Raw genomic sequence first — 18,313 nt, forward strand, 5'->3', positions numbered from 1 at the left:
TTATTATTTTGATACTTATACTTATTGTGGCAGGAAACTGGAAAGATGTGCTCTGTCTGCTACAAGACAGTAATACTGTCCTAGAAGAAATACATTATTTCACCTACATACCGAAAGGTTTATGCGGGAAATTCCGAGTCCACCAAACACCACGTATTCCGGTCGCTGTACTATTACGCTCACCTATGAGTCTTTCTCGCCACCGCGAGATCTCGCTTATTGCGTATTTTTAACTTATTTATAGTTCAATAGCAAAAAAAGTCTATCCTTTAGGTAGGAATAGGAAAGATATATTTACTTCATCAACATTTACCATCATCATTTGTATAGCACATTATTAAGCATTGGAATTTCAAAAAAAAAAATAGTTTTGCAATTTTCGAATCTCACGCGATATTTTGATGCCCCTACGGTGCTATGACCTTTGTTTTTCCTGTTTTTACGTTCGATCTCATGTTTAACGCGGGATCTCGCAGTGAGTTGACAACGGTCCATTCGTACTTTATTGTAAGTGCTGCTGCAGTGAGCAGATTGACACAGTCACGGTATGAACATCTCAAGGTTGTCATCACGGTTAAAACCACGGTTATTAAAGTGATTGACTTTTTCGACAGCCATCGAATGCATTTCAAAACAAAGTGTCACGTTTTGCACGACTCCCGGAAAATTTCGGTTGAACATTAAACATTTTAATTCGAACTGGGTCACAATATATTGGTTGTGGTACTGTGTAGTTGTTAACACATAGAAGGTCGCGAGTTAGATCCCATTGCCATCTACACACTATTCTGAACAAACCCACCTAGTTATAATCAACGAATTAGAATGCTTCATTGCTGGACAACATGCCCTATTTCTGAGTCTGAATTATTTCCTTAAATTTCTTTATTCTCATATATAAAAATCGCCCTCGGATTTTTATATCATAAATGTCCTGACACTTTTACACCCATTGGTTCTTATAAACGGTCCTAGGAATTTTATAAAAAATCACGTGACATTGAAGATGAACCAATGACCCAGTTTTACTGTGCTAAGGAGAGACCAGAAAAAACAGGTACAAACTCCGGAGCTCACTTGGCGTTTGGTTGAATATTCGTTCGTTATCTAAAATATAATAAATTAATTCAAAAGCATAAACCTAATTGAGGAAAAAAATACAACTCAAAAAGACATTGACGCTTTGAGGAGCCTTCATGTTATTCTCGGGGGTACTCACTTTGATTTTGGTTGGCAGAGCTCCGCCGCCAGTTGAAAACTGAATCCCAAAAATCTATGTTGAGGGCGTTTTGCCCCCGGAAATTGACGTTTATCGGCAAAACATGGTCTATATATTTCTAAAATAGCCAAAAACTTAAAATTGGACGTCAAAAACATCGGCTTGACCATGAAAATGTGGGTCACAACATAGACCCTCTAAAAGAGCGGTTTATACCCGTATACCTAAACTATGGGAGTGTCCCCGCCTCCTTCACTGGTTCCCGGCGTCCTTTGCGAATGGCAAGTATGACACAGGTAACTAGTAATCGCCATATAATGAGCCGGGATTCCGGTCCAAATGCACATGACCAAGTGACGTAATTTGAAAAAAAATCTAATACATTTGTATTCGTTTTCTGTAAACAAGTCTTCATTTCTGTGCAAATTTATAACAAAATAAACAGTTTTATATTCGCCCAACCTTCGAGAGTAAAAGGAAACACTGCTCTCGGGTAACGAGCGTAAGCGCTGACGTCATGTAACCAATGGAAATGGAACAAGCAACGAGAAAGTGACGGACCAATCAGAATGCTGGAACCGTTACTAGTTAATACCGTCCTCTTGTGTTGGCTTGTCGGTATGTTATTCATTTTCCTCATAGACCTGCTTCGTCGCAAGAGGCGTGTATTAGTCTGGAAATTCCATTGGATTTTGATTCTCGTAACGACTCAAAAGAAGTCAAATGTTGGTTACGCTAGTACAATTAATCGAAAAATATGTTACATTTGCATTTTATGTCATTAAAAACATGTGCCAACATTACTCGTCTAATTGTCTCCATGTAGCGCATGCGTTATAACCTACTTACTTGTTGTTTGCGTGACCCTGGTACGTGACTTTCAATTTTCGCTGAATGATTTTGGGCGTCTAGCTGTCGCCGGAGGGCGCCATTGATGTGAATGTGTCAGATGAGTAAGATCGCTGGGTCTTGTAAATAATATGACCTACGACACGAACAACACTATAAACAATTGCTGACAACCGAAATAGAAGCAATAAATCTATGATATTTGAAACCGTGGTATTTTTATGTCGTTGGAGATTATTTTGGGTGATCATTGTGGAAATTTCTGACCTATGTGATGTTCCTGTCCTAAATACACATTATAAAGAATCCAGATATCTTCATCGCAAAGAATATCGGATTTCCGCGGTTGATTAGATCATTTCCCCCTATTTCAATAATGAACGTGGGCTGAAGGATTTACGAAAACACAATTTGTCGTGTGCGCGGAACCCTTATGTCATATATGTACCGGTAATACGGTATTCCTATATATCGCGCCCTCTAGTGGTGGAGTCGTGTTGTGTCACATCAAAATGACATGCATATCTGAGTAAAGACAATGTCTTTCAAATTGTAGTTATTCGTCGTCTAGAAAATAGTAAAATCACTCAAAAACCTAATCTTCGATGATGGGTGACAACAGATCAAAACAATACTTTGTTGTGAACGGCTTTATGTCATAGACGCGCTTCCCCTATAGAGGGCGTGATATATAGGAAAGGCGTTTTGGGTTATTTGCTCATAGTTGAGTACTTTACCAAGATTTGTTGAATTTAACATTATCTCCTTTTGTTGTTTTATAAGAAATTAATATTATGCAGTTTAACTCTACAGTGGTTACGACATTTAAAACTTGGCGCGAAAAAGTTATTCTTTAGCTAAGCTAAGCCGAATGATTCTAACTTCCAATCTCTCGCCATTGCGCATGCGTTACCCTTCTGAGACTTCACTTGCTCTCACTGAGAGCAATATGCAAAGACTGGAATGGTTTATGTGTTTGGAGATCGACGACATGCCTTACTCTAACCATTGTCATTATGATCACAATACACGAAAACAAGAACACAATGAGCATTTTTATTTTTAGTCTTTTATTTAACTGCTGTCATAATTTTCTATAAATTTTCTATAAGATTTCCCAGCATGCAATGATGTGTGTTGAACCCACTGCTGTTCAGCTTGTTCATAGAGGATATAAATGCGAATATTGGAAATACGAGCACTATGTGTTTACATATATATGACCTATGACCTATGACCTATGATGATTGTGTCTACGTAATGTTATCAATTTTCATTTTTATGTATTTTTCTATGATTTGTTAATTTGGATGACGAGAAGATAATTTTCTACAGGTCTTGATCAAAAGTTTTGAAGAAAAATAGGGAATCTATTTTCGTTTTTATTTTGTGAAAGTTGACTTCGTCGTTTAAATAGTTAATGGATGATAGAGTGTGATATTTATTAAAGGGCGGTGGTCGTCGCGCCGCGTCCTGTTCGATATGGGACTCATAGCGACGTATACGACGCGTGTAAAATACATTGTTTATTTACATTAAATTCGAACACGCGCAGCGCGACGACCGCCGTTCTGCAAATGTTAAATGTTCTGCAATCCAATAAAACAACAAACATAATATGACGTTGTGGCCATGTAAGCCGATGGAACAACAACCTGTTGATCCACAATGTGTAAAGGCGTCAATGTTATGACGTCATGGTCCTATGAGCAAATGAACTAACACGCTGTTTGCTCATTTTGAACAAATGCAGCAATATTATAACATTATGGCAATGTTAGCAACGTGCAAACGTGCAGTCGACGCGTAAAGGGAAGTGACGTTTACAAACAAATAATTTATGTTCCTTTCCCTGACTTAAGAAAAATGTAAACTTTACGGTTTTCCGCGACCGCGTAATGCCAACTCTATAAATATAAAGCTACACCCCTCTTCTCCGCCAAATTCGAACAGTACTTGCGTATCCATCCTCAAGCCCCCCCCCCCTCCGCCCTCTTTCGCGGAGTAAGAACACCGTTGTTTCTCAGTCGGAATTACATTTCACCAAGGCAATACTATAATAATTAGTTTATATACTAAAGAGGCCGACCGGCCTTGATTTCTTGGTAACATAATCTATTTTGTGATTTCATCGTTGTCCATGGTGAGAGATGTCTTAAAATTCTTTCTATATAAGATGCCAAATTGTAGCTCTTGTATAATGTATGGATTATTTGTAATGTATTGGAATAAGTTTCCCATAGTTTAGAGATGTGGAGTTGGTGCGGGGATTTCAAAATATGTTCAACGAGACATGGACAGATTTACATAGAAGAAGTACATGAAGCTCCGTGGTAAAAATTCCACTTTTCGGTATTTTGTAGTCTGAGAGTTCTTCTGAAAGAAAGTATGCAGTAGTATGTGTTTTCTACGCGGGACGGTTTTCCAATAAGTGTATATCATATGATAGCTGTAGACTGAATGGAAAGTGTGTTAAAATGCAAATTTATTTTTGAACCTACATAATAGTCAAAATGTAGAATGACCGCCCCCCATCTTTAGACAATATGTGTAACGTTAAGACTATCATCAGTGAGCCTGTCCATACTGTTGTGGCACCATAATCTTGGTAGCTAGGGGCTTGTAGACCTGGGCACCTTTCCTCGGCATTGATATGGTCACCAAGGTCCACGTACCATAGAAACGCTATAGTGTAACATCCTATGCTACAATAACGTCACATGGTAAATGTGGATGATCAAAATTACGAAATGGAATCGGGAATTTATATCTTTTCCTTGTCGTTCTTCAAAAAAAGATTTAGTATTTTTTTTTAGAATTCAATTGTAAATGTGCTCTTCGTACTGGAATATAATTAAGAACAATGTTATGTTATTTCGATGCTCTTCACCCTCTCCTGTGACGCCTTTCACGATACTTGTATTAAAATACACCGGGCATCGGACACTCAACGGAAAGTCATACTGGCTGTCGACGTCAATCGATTGAACAAATTTTCGGGGAATGTGAGAAATCCAATTGTGTATACCTCTCATTTGGTTATTGTTAAACAGTGTGGATTTGCCAGGCAAACACAATAAGGTTAGCACCTGCTGGCGAGTTCTGACACGTTACGTGTGAAACCATGGTGGCAAACGTGTGAAAAGCGGGACGCGTAAAAAGAGCTTAATTAAGAATTTCGCACACACCCTTTTTGTTGGCACCGCGATCAAACAAAGAGGGGTCAGATCCGCTCATTCAAACTTCCAAATCCAGGAGAGAAAATGCTCTATTTAAAAAAAGCATCCGTGTACAAAAGAGCGAGCAAATACAAAAAGGAATTACGGGGTGTTAGATGAACAATAAAGCTAAAAGAGAAACAATATCAGGAATAATGAACAAGGCTTTATCGGTAGTGATTCATCACCGTGGGTGGGGACGGGAGGGGGTCCTGTCGAGCGTTTGTCGTAAATGAGTCCAGTTTGGAAAGCATTCCTAGTGTTTTCGACTCTTTGGTTCGACAAGAGTCAAATTGTAAATACTTTTATGGCGGTATCATGTCGCAAGAATGTTGTTTCTTACAGGACTATTCTCCTCCGAGCGCTATAAATGTCTTCTTTGTAAGATGAGTGCATTTAACAGTTTGTGGTTGTACTGATAAATTAAAAACATAACACTTGAACTCCTACAAATGACTGAACAACCGTGAAAGGTGTGTGGTCTACGCAATAATTGTCTGGCCTCGGACGCAAAATTGTTGCTGGCTTTGATACTCGGCAACGGGTGGCGAGTATCATGAGCCCCTTTATTGCCGAATGCTTTCCGTAACTTTGCTCGAAAAAACTCTATATTTGGCGGTTCATTCGTACACAGCTTGAAATAACTTTCGTGATAACAGTCTACTGAAACCGATCAATTATATGCTGAAACCACCGGGCTAATCATGTAGCTGATGAGATCCAAGATCAGACTAGCGACTCGATAACGATATTTTTAATTCAACGTCATAGCGTCTTTGCTTGGGACAGCCGGGACTGAACAGCGCCGCATTCAGCCGTTGACGTTAACGTGGAAACCGATGTTATGAGTAGAAGTGAAAGGTGCACGAATTCTCGTCATCGAATGTTGCGTTGAACAACTCTTTGAACGCCAATCAATTGTCACAAAATAAATCTTATTAATGATTGCATATTTTTTAATGGAGAAATAAATAAAAAATCTGTAAAATAATGGGGTTCAGGTAAATTAAATAAAATCAAATTATAGATCGATTCAAAGGCTATTTTAGAAATGATGAAGGAAATGACGAGTTTTGTTTCCGGATCAAATAATATGTTTTGCTGAATTTGAAGCCTGGATGATCCAGTCAGTGAAAAATACTGTGTTGCTTCTATAAGACTGGATTACTGGTAGTATGATAATGAGTACTTAGACTATCCACAGGATGACCACAGTTGTTTAATTGTGTGTTTGAAACTATTAATACCACATACACGCATACGCTGATTTGGGAACAAATATTGTCGTACAGTGAATATTATTCATAAAATAATTGCAGTTATGCTCATCAATTACAATCCCCGGCAATACATAACTACTTGGAGAGTACTCAACATTAGTTATATAAAGAAAAGTGATGTTGTAATCAACTACAAAAATCCCTATGTCAATACGACCGATGTCATTTGTCGAAAAGTTGTTCTTTGAAAACGCCTTGTAATTGAATCCAGTGGACATATAATTGATTTACTGACTTGATGTTGACGACACAGTGTATGTACTAGAAAGCAGGGACATGATGGCCCCTTTAGTTTGAATAGTGATTTACTAGCTTCAAGTTGTTGAAAAGTGACTACGAATTCGATTCTGAAAAGTATGGTAAATTAAATCGACATTGTGGAATATTGATTTCCGAACAAAAAATATACAATCTTGTTTCACTTACGGTAGCTGGATTTGTATACAAAAAAAATCACGTTTAAACGTCAGCCAGACACGTCAGAATAGCCGATTAGTTAGTTTAATAGCCAGGGGATTCACGGCTGATCGTTGCTATTATTAAGAAGGCGCGAAGAGAATGTGTGAAAAGACGAAAACTATTATTCAAGTGGTGTGAAACATTTTACTACTCAATAAAGCGTCTGGGATGGTTTGAGTACGAGAAAAGGCGGGGAAAGATACCGTCTATCTACACCTATAGACAAACCAGTCTATTATTTGTATTGGAGATGTTTGTACAGTGAAACAATCCGTAATTTAGCCGGGTTTTAAAGGTCGCATCGGTTTCGCATAAATGACCACAGCGATGGTCATTTTCGTATATTTTCAACAGTTGATGTGCGGTATCACATGACATTGAGCATGTCCGGTAGTAAAGTGGTCATTTCATCCTCCAAACCTGGCTATTAGCCGTAAACGCGTTAATTGACCACTTGACACGCCTGGTATAATGTCATGCCCTTAGAAAACTCTAGTGACAGGCCTTCAATTCGCGATTATATTTAATTTTAAGAACTTCAAGTTTATGACCATGAAAATGAGGAATTTTTACTTTATTATCTAGTTGAGGTGGCCCCTATACTTATGTGTGCATGAACCTCTAAAATTGTACTGCGGGAGAAAGGTGGCACTTCGAGTTGGCTTTGTCCGTATGATTTGAACATAAACAACCCGAATACACTGAAAAGAAAGGAATTGCTACCGACACTCACAGCAAGGGTGTTGCGTAATGAACCCTTTACTGGAGAACCGTTGGCCAAACAATGAGAAGTCAGAGGGCCAATTAATGTCGAGTTCAGATGGTAAATTGAATTCACGTTTGAGAAAGTCTGTTATGGATACAACAGGCGAGGTTACTGTTCAAGTCACTGCGCCTGAAAGTGGGCGCTTGGCTAATTTAACGTCGCAAAGGAAAAAATGAAAACGTACGACAGTAGTGACGAACCACTTGCACAAAGCACGCCGAATTGAACACTTATACATGGTAATGAATTCACTATCGGCTATAATGAAGCTGTCGGAATGGGTGGGCAACTGCTGAAACCTGTGGATTGAATGATTTATGCAAATTAGCTCATTCCGTTTAAATAGAGAAAACAAGACAGGTCGGACAGACACAACGCACGTTTAACACCACCGAAGTACCATCCCAAGGACCTTCCCTAGCAAAGCTATGACAATCTAGCGGGCTTAGACAAAACTGAAGGAACAACTCACACCGAACAAGACAGCGGGTGAAACACTTATCAACAGCAGGAACGATTTGTTATCGGTTTCCAACTGCGCGGTCAGTTTACTTCAGTGTCTTACAAACACCAATCACCTTGAAGTATGGCCCATTCATTGTGTACGCTTTTCCTTCTATGCATCACCATCACTATCAGTGCAATTATGTGTCTTCCTGGAGGGAAAGCTGTAGCACCAGTGATCAAAGCCGACGATGATCCGAGACATTCCAAGGGCCTCGAAGGTAAGTCGCACTCGCTAGCGTAACTTCTAAAGAAGCCTTATTACCATCTGTCCTAAAAACAACGAAACACATTTTTTATCTGTCATCACAGATAACTATTTTTTCTGCGTTTCATCATTGAGTCGTATCCGTCACACTATATATAAAAAAATAAGTAACCATGGTGACGCCAAGATGGGATTCCGCCTTCAACTCGGGATTTTTACAATTCATCCATTTGAGCCTTTTAAAACATGCTCTCAAGACTTTAGTCTTTCGCTGGAGTGAGGTTTCAAAAGGGCGTTGTTTTTCCCTCGCAACAACGCGGTATACTAATGCCTTGCGCTAGTAATTTGAATATTGATTGGCGCGAAAGAGTGACATTGATCAGGACTAAGAAGATAAATTATCCTCCCCAGTGTCCTTTTTTTCCTTTCATTTCCAATTTGCTACAATTTTTATTTGAATATATATAAATATCTATATTATATCTGTTATTAAAGCTCGTGTCGTACTGCGCCGTGATTTCCTGGCCGTGGTTCCCTAACTCGGATGAACACCGTGACGCTGAACGATGTGGTCTAACCCATGAGTTATAAATTGATAAATAATATTTTGTTTTGTCGACGATTGCCTTTGGATCACAATAGTGTAAAATAGTTCGATTATATAATATCATGCCGTTGATATTCTCGTTTTTACAGGCTGTAGCTTTGGTGGCAACTTCTACGAGTTTCATGAAACCTGGAATCCAGATTTGGGCGACCCCATCGGAGTCATGTTGTGTGTTCGTTGTACATGTGAACGGGTAAGATATATTTAGATGCATTGACCTCCATCCATCGTCCGGGATTTGAATTGCGTAGTCATCAACACGCTATAATGACTCGAACGGAAATGTGGGTTGTTTTTTTATCAGTCGATCCCTATTACTGGGCGTGATCACATTCTCATTTAACAATGCGACCATAGAACAAATTGCGAGAATTTCACACCAGTGGTGGTATTTTTAAATCGACTGTAATTATCCCCAAATAGCGTTATTATTACTGAAATAAACGCACAAACATCCTAAGACAGATGTTTACCACGGCAAAGCTTCGAACAAAGCTTAGATCACACAGGGAGGATAAGTGCGAAAGTTGCCTGGTAATTATTTATGACTTAGGTGGTGTTAATAGATTTTTCACCAATTTGATCGTATTACTTTTCACACCTCCCTAATTTGTTGAATAAAAGAGGGTTACCGTAAATTGGGTAAACTCCATTGATTATTGAGAAAACTACACTACTGCTAAATTAATTCAAGTTTTGAACATCGAGCCTCGTTATGAGAACAATATAGTGGCCATTCTATTGTGCACTAAAGTGCGCCTTTTGAAATCGGAGACCACGTGACGACGCGCTTGAAATGCCTCAAGAGGCAATACATGACAGAGACTGAGTCTGTTTCCTCCGCAATATGTAAATTCACACCTACACAATTCGAACACCTGAGAAATGCGCGACAGTTTGTTCAGTTTCATTCAATTTGGCGTAAATGTATTTCACACTTTCTACATGATCAATGCGTCCCATTCGGGACTGACAGCAGCAGTGTTAAATCTTGCAATCATGTATGTATTGTCAAGTATTACGAACAGAGGCTTAAATTCCACCCTGTTTTATTGACACTTGCTTTCAAACAATACGGAGCTGCCAACTCTTCACACCTCGCACAAATATACTCAAATGTTGAACGAATTTCTGTTCATTATGTTTAAATTAATTGAATAATAATGTCTGTATACCACAGGTTGTTAAACGTGGTGAGCTAATGGGACAAGTATCCTGTCGTAATATAAAAAATGAATGCCCAAAGGAGCTGCCATGTGACGAACCCATACTCCCCGAAGGCGAGTGCTGTAAACGATGCCCAGATACCAGTAAGTGTGCTTTGTTTTACGGCGCTTTAGCATCCACATCCATCGGCAAATCAACTAACGTGTAACTACTAGTACATGACGCGTATATCAATCATAATTTGTATGTCCCTACTTGTTACAGAGATTGTACCAGATAATTTGGCGAAAGAATACTCCGAAGTTCATGGCGATCACGAATCTTTTGAAGGACGAAACATAGGCGAAGGTAAGCCCATTATTATGGAGGAACACCATTGCATGGCACGAGTCTGAATCTATTATATACAATCTTATAATACATAATAGATATATATATTTAGTAAAATGTTTTCTTTGTTTTTTTCAAGAATTTCTCTCTGTGATGACTGGTTCTGAAATGCAACCCAGAGTGACAACAGATGGCGCTGCGCGGGGCCATTTTCTATTCGTTAACGGAGATTTGCATTTTTCCATCTATTTCAAGGGGTGAGTAGTGAAAGTCGGTACAATATCGCCGAACTATCAAAATTAGGCGAATATTATGTAAAATATTTATTTTTATCATACTTGTATATTTCAATTAAATTATACAAGTTTTAATTTTTTTTTTTATTTAGGTTGAAGAAACCAAGGCAAGTGTATTTTTCTGATGTTTTGAACAACACGTTATACGAACACGATGTCCATGAAACCGTTGGGAAATCCAACATGGTGAGTATTTAAGATTCAACACGTGGTTATCACGTGATAAGGTTGTTGCGTGATACGCGTTTACGTTGCGATTCAGACATTGTATTTTGGTTGTTAAATTATGTATAATATACGTGTTAATACAAGATTAACTTGTAAAAGCTGCGTATTAAACAGTTTCCGATTTGTTTTACAGATATGTGGGCAGTGGAGGAATCTACCGAACACACATCTCCGTTACCTTGACAGTGGAATGGTATTCGTTACTGTAACCACCCGTTCTTATCGTGATGGCGAGGTCAGAGGTCGTATCGTCACCCACCGTGCGACGTCCACGGGTAAGTATTTATTTCACAAAAACATAACCTTTTAAAATTCAATTTCGCGATCTTTGTGTATTCTGTGACCTTTCAGTAAATTCATGACGAAATAATTTACTAAAAACAGCTCAATTAAAGAATCTCATTGTTGCATTTTCCAACCCCTTTACTCAAACTCCCTCTACGGCCGTGTGCAGTTAAGCGGTTCTTTTGCCGGAATGCTAAAAAGTGCAATAGAAAAAAATATCCGCAGACACTACTAACATCTTAATTTCTATTACGTCATCACAGAAACGTTCAGCTCGCTGTTGCTGCCCGAGACAGAAGGGGACCGACAGAGGAAAGGCGGCGGCGGTATAGTAATGATGACTGTTAACGAGGACTCTAATAAAATAAACTTTGTGGGAGTTCTACAGGGCATGATCGAGGATACCGGTAAGTTACACGAGTTGAGTTTTAACAGTTTCATTATCTGTACAAGTGCCGCAATATTTTGAATTCACTCGTCCTAGTGCACGCACTTCTTAGTCAGTATTTGAAGAATATATTGCTCATCAATGTTAATTTTTCATTTTTAACCCAGAAGATGACAGCTTGGAGATTAGCGTTCAGTTCGTGAGGCGTGGGAAATTACTGAATGAAGTGACGACATCAATCCGACCGATGGTACGTATTCCGTAATCCGTAGCACAATTCGTATGCAAATATTTCCATTATGCACCAGATAGTGTTTAAACATGAAAAGTACATTTGTAATCGTTACGTTTCTTCATACTTAGGACGCAGTGTTCGCTGACGTTTGGTCACGTGTATCCAAGAACCAACAAAGATGGTTGGCCAGAGGTCAGGTGAATGTGCTTGTCAGACTGAATTTACCATCGGGGAGAACAAACGCACAAGGCGACATTACACCGCTCCGAACATGTAATGGTAAGATATCTAGCGCCCTCTATCACTGAAACAAAAGTTGATTATTAATACTACCTGTTCCTTGAGGGCAGCAATTATCGTTTGTGCGTTTTCGCGCTATTTAATCGACAGTATATGTTTTACTTCAGAGATGCATTCTGTAATGTCTGGCAGTAGCGCATTGGACGGTCCCACTTACACTGGGGCGACTGGGTCTGCAATGATAACTCTCACAGACGATGGTGTAATTGAGTACACTATACGACTTATTGGTGTGGAAACTGCTGTTATTGGGTTGACCCTTGAAGTGCCCCACCCCAAGAAATCACATAAACGTAAAATACTAGACGACATTATTCGTTTCTACAAAAATGGATGGGTAAGTCTAAAATGCCTATGAACGCTTTCACAGCGAGTGTCATTTTTTGTCATCAATCGCTTGTTTCTATAAAAATTGTTGTTGTTTTTTATAAATCTGTTTTATCAAAAATATATATGTAATATCATGTTGAACTAAACATTAAAATTAGAGAAAAAATGATAAAATGGTAAGTTCCATTAGACGTATACAGTGCGTGTAAAATAATTTGTTTACATACAATTTCTTACGCGATATTTGACGATAGTGAATGATAATTGCAAAACAAATTATTTTTTGTCAGGCATACGGTAAATATGACAAGCCATCAGCAGGCGATATTCATAATCTTCTGATGAATAAGATTTCAATAAATGTCGCCACTGTAGAACATCCTACGTCAGAGATCAGAGGTCAAATCAAACACTTATTGTACAATGGACACTTTGCAAGACATCAAGGTAAGTGAAAATTAAAATCACGCAAGTCACTAGTATTATTTGCATTTTATTTACACTCTCGCGAGATTTCACCAATCTCACGCTTTCTGGTTCTCAATGTAAACAAACAAATTTTTTTCTACCAGGTATGCCAATCCCGCTGGCGGGAGTCAATTTTGTTCCACCCGTTCAAACAAGCATTGCTGGACATGCTTGGATCTCTCTCGACAGAGACTGTGCACTTCATTATGAAATAATCACAGAAGGATTGCAGATGGCAAAAGGCAAGGAAAAGCACTCGAAACTGAATGGCTTGGCCGAGCTGATAATTATTGACGAAGCTTTTGGGAATCAGAAAATTGTTCTTAATACGTTCGACGATGATTTGGTAGGTAGCTTTTTTGTTTCCTCAATATAAAGAATATGCTATTTACTTTTGTTTATACTTTTTTAAATATTTTCTCTGAATTGACAGTTTTCTCTTACATTTGTTCATTAGGCAATAGGTAGATTGGCAGACCTCGATGAGGACGTGTTACAATACCTAAATGAAGGAAATGTGTTTATTCAAATCAGCACAAAAGCACACCCGGATGGAGAAATAAAAGGACAAGTAAGTGACACGATTTGTATAATCTCGCTAAATTCCAAATAACCAAATATATCACATAAATCGAAAAGTTTAATACAAAATAAACGACTTGCATAACCTCGCGCAATCTCGTGTTGCTTCAACAATCGAATATATAACATAACAAATATTAATAAACAAACTAATAAATGAACACATTTACAATTATTTCAGGTCACCCTACCAAATAGTTGCGGACGCCAAGATGCTCCAAATCTAATGGAACACACCAACAATAATAACATGCCCAGTATTGGGTTTAACGTTGAGGCCGACCCAAGATCCTGTTATTTCGAATCTGAGTACCATGTCGACGGATCTAGTTGGTCACCGAAATTTGACAAGAAATGTTCGACTTGTACTTGCACGGTAAGGAATCATATCTAAAATGCCATAGTAAACTACTGAGAAAGGAAAACGAACGTTAACTAGAAATAAAATTGTGAAGTTCTTTTTCAGTCAAAACTCGTGTTAACAATCATAGGTAGATTTTTGCGGACAACCACTGGTCGGCGGAAATATTTACAAGTGTTAATGTTCCTACTTTTGTGTTTGTAGAGACTGGCAGTGATATGCGATCCTGTCGTTTGTCCCACACTGAACTGCTCTTCACCAGTCGAGCTACCCGAGGAATGCTGTCCAGTTTGTCCCTCAAAAGAAACTGAAGGCAAAGAAATAACTGAAGAAGAGAATAAACTCAATTCACACGACGAAGGTACTACACAAGTGATAATATACATTGATAAATTAACGTCTCTCTAAAATACATTGATTTTGAGGTAGCCATGATTTTGTATTTATGTGTATTTGTTTCGTCTTCTAGGTTGCTTTTTCGAAGGAGACAAAAAGTTCCATGCAATGGGGTCAACGTGGCATCCTTACGTACCTCCCTTCGGCTATATGAAGTGCGCCCTCTGTAAATGTATGGTAAGTGTTAATATCACGCGGTAGATTCGTGTTTACGTGTGGTATGCATCTGGTAGGGAAACTCCATTTTAATACAGTGGAGTACAGTGGAACATGATAAATTCATTTTTTACATATTATCATAATCCCAACTTAATTTTACAGCCCGGAAACCAAGTGAACTGCTCGAAGATAAGATGTCCAGAGTTGCATTGCGACGCACCAGTGAGACTGAACCCCATGGACTGCTGCCAGACATGCCCAGGTAAATGACTTCATTTAACTCGAGTGGAACATTATACTGTGATATATTTGGCTGCCCACTAGACGGGATCACTGATGTAATTGAAAATCAATTAATTTGTTTTATTTTTAATTATTACAGAACAAATTACAACTACTCCGAGAACGATACCATCATACGAGTTCATGGCAGACGACAGCAACTCGGGTAAGCATTTCAAATAAAAAGTCTATTTTCCCGCCAATTTCATCAAAGAATGTAGATTTTGCAAAGTCTCTCAATCATAAACTGCATCTAATCTAACTGACGTCTGACAGACTGTTTCCCTTTATTGGAAATTTATTCGTTTATAAACATCGAAATAACAAAAAATTGTATTTTTCTGTAGCCTGTTACGTTGGTAAGAGAAGATATGAAGCAGACGAAGAGTGGGTGCCGGAGATTAATGGGGCATCTTCTTCTACCAGTAGATGTATTAGGTGCCAGTGTAAGGTACGCGTCAATTTGTCTGTTTTCGTAACCAAAAAGGCAAAAACATGATCGCCCAGACAAATGTTGATTACACAACATTACTCTCATCACATCCAGATACTGTCACGTAATGTTTCGTGTCTTAATTTGTTTTTCTTTTTTCCAGGAGGGAAAGGCAACATGTAAACTAAGGAAGTGTCCAAAAACCGACTGTGAGAATGAAATGTACATAGATGGGGAATGCTGCCCGATATGTCTTGGTAAGTTCAATGTATAATTTGAATCGATGTGTTTCATATCAGATGTTAATTATAGAGCTTTTTGGTATTTCGAGCGTCTTTACTTGATAGTTCGAGTATTTTTGTTGTCTTCCCACATATTCCCCATCGAAATAACACGTAGAACGTCTCATAACTTACTTGAAAAATGTTGTAACGATCTATCGTTGTTTTTCTATCATCAGACGGTGTGGGGAAAACTGACAGTTAGAACAAGCCAACCACGTGATTTCGACAGTAGACCATGTGATTGGTAAAGCGAAACCGCGCGCGTTAACACCAGAGTCGGGGGCGCCAACTTGCAAATCATGACAGAGTATAGTATACTCCTGAAAAGCACGTGTATAGCTTTGTGGTTCAACGGGACAGAAAACATCAACGATTCCCACGTTTATCTCTAGCTGTGTTTTGATAATTGTGAATGTGAATATTTAATAACCGGCGTGAACTGTTAATATCTGACACTGTAAAATATGTAAATGTAACACCTAAATATGTTATTTAACTATTACGCTGCGTGTACCAGCAATAATCGTGCAATCATCATCTTGTAAACAAACATTGTACATTCTTTGAGTGGTATGTTCAGACAAATGGCGTGTGTATATCCAGAATATTATAATAGTGTAGATAACGTCATAACGTGTGATGGCGAATGTGTATAGTGTAGAGTATGTATTATTGCTGTAGAATATGTAATTAGTATTGGATAGCTTAATTGTCATTAATATGGTTGTTTAACTTGGGTTCATGAAAGAAACTGCATTGTACAGGATATCCAAAAAAAGACCACTGCAAATAGCCATCACGATTTCATTGAGAGCGAGTTTACCACGAGATTTCGCCATTGCATCCTCTGTTCTCTTGCCATATGTAACAATGGAATTTGGAACAGCAGAAAATTATTTGAACATTATTTTGAAGAACAAATACAAGTCTCGAGTCTCTCGTTCTCAACGAGATCTCTGCAGCCACCTACTGTAAAATATTTGTATGGCATTCACGACGAGTTAAAAATGGGTCTTTGTAATTTAAAAACAGACCATATTGTTAAAACAATCATTTTACTAACTTGTAGATAATTACCATATATGACGAGTGAGTATAAATTAGTATTGTCGATGTAGAATATGTAATTAGTATGATGTCACCACATTGTCATAATGACCATCAATATACACAAATGTACCTGCCAAAATAATTGCTGGTTTATCAGACTATAGTGTGAAATAGTCTTGCTGTATATTTGCACCAACGGGGACCATTGCGATATATGAGCAAATGGCGTACACGAATACTTCATTGTTATTCCAATTATTCCTGCGTAATGTACACGTCACGATTACGGTGTGTGATCATATGTAGTATATGCGTACACGTCACTTTTATTACGAGTGTTTATATGTAGTATATGTAAAATGAGAAATAGACACGCATAGTGTGTTGTAGATTATGTAGATTGTACATCCATTCGCATATGGGAGCGGTTTTTATAGAAATTTGTATCCATAATTTCTTTCTTTCAGATCTTTCCATATGCATTGTAGTAATATGTAAATCTGTCCATATGTAGATTAATTAGCATAGCTTTAATGAGTAAAAATTGCCTTCCTATTTTTTTGTATTTATTATGCAGATTTTTATAACAGAACAATTTCAAATTGTTCTACATTCAGTTTTGTTTTGATAGGCTAATATTTTAATTGTTCAATAAGGGTTAATCCATCACCATTCATTTTACTCAATGTATAAATTGCGTGTATCACTGACAGTCGAATGTTGTAGTAGCAGAATCTATGCATCATCACCAGCTGTAAAACAATTTTTAGATTTAAAGAAAAATGTTTATATTTAAATAAGTTTTTCAGGGACTTGTATTTTCCTAGGATTATTTTTCCCGAGATAAAATTATTTTCACTTATTGCGTAAAACAATTGACAATTCTCTTTTAGATGCGCTGCTCAGTTCAGAAATATTATTTGATGCGTACTTCACTTGTATATTTATGATTTTTTTTAAGACTTGTTTTATTGAACTGAGTTAGTGGTATTTATTGACGGTAAGCTGGACGATGCTTGAGAAATATTCTGAGTTGTCACTGTGATCTTTGACACGCTTTGAGATGTAAAAGTACGTGTATATAATATATTTTAGTTGTACAAACGCCCACGCATATTTTGCGTTTTTCGAGGCGTCATGTACACGGCTGTTCTCTGTACTCGAAAGTTTACACTAAGTGTGTATGCTAACAGTTATGGAGCACAAATGAATTAATAAAGCGTATGCTGAATGGTTCAAATTATACTTCTTGTTTGTTTTTGTGTTTTCCCACTTTCTCAATCCGGTCATCACAGACAACTCGTTTCAACAACTCGTATTTATCCGGATATTCATCAAAATAAATAACTCCGCCTTTGTAATCGAAGCCGCCGTTAGCGCTTTCCAGTTTATAACGTCCGCAAATTAGCATGAAACGTGTGATCCCAATATGGCTCTGCTGGCTGAAGGCCATTTTTTTCATTCAAAGCATTAGTGTTATTCATCCATTGCAATTGTACTTCACCTCTCGTGTAGCGTATTAAAATTACCTTCCTCCGTAACGCGTATAAAATGCATGCACCTTTTAAATTCATATTGCAGTTTCATCTCGGTTGTCTGTTCCTCGAGAGGCGGCCATTTTATCGGTTC

The 18,313-nt window shown here is 38.0% G+C and overlaps 1 protein-coding gene across 1 annotated transcript; it reads left to right on the forward strand.

Moving 5' to 3' along the window:
* The first annotated feature begins 8,178 nt into the window (after positions 1-8,178).
* chrd (chordin) lies at positions 8,179-15,903 on the forward strand. Its single transcript, NM_001164918.1, is given in 22 exon segments — positions 8,179-8,516; positions 9,200-9,303; positions 10,291-10,420; positions 10,542-10,625; positions 10,747-10,864; positions 10,996-11,089; positions 11,265-11,406; positions 11,680-11,823; positions 11,972-12,054; positions 12,168-12,318; positions 12,447-12,676; positions 12,960-13,116; positions 13,242-13,483; positions 13,595-13,708; positions 13,901-14,095; positions 14,285-14,441; positions 14,550-14,653; positions 14,798-14,897; positions 15,018-15,083; positions 15,265-15,368; positions 15,514-15,607; positions 15,811-15,903. Coding segments are annotated over 22 exon segments (2,778 nt in total). The 5' UTR covers positions 8,179-8,377; the 3' UTR covers positions 15,837-15,903.
* The last annotated feature ends 2,410 nt before the right edge of the window (positions 15,904-18,313 follow it).

This window comes from Saccoglossus kowalevskii, chromosome 15 (assembly GCF_978046115.1).
Source record: "Saccoglossus kowalevskii chromosome 15, keSacKowa6.1, whole genome shotgun sequence".
NCBI classification, from domain to species: domain Eukaryota; kingdom Metazoa; phylum Hemichordata; class Enteropneusta; family Harrimaniidae; genus Saccoglossus; species Saccoglossus kowalevskii.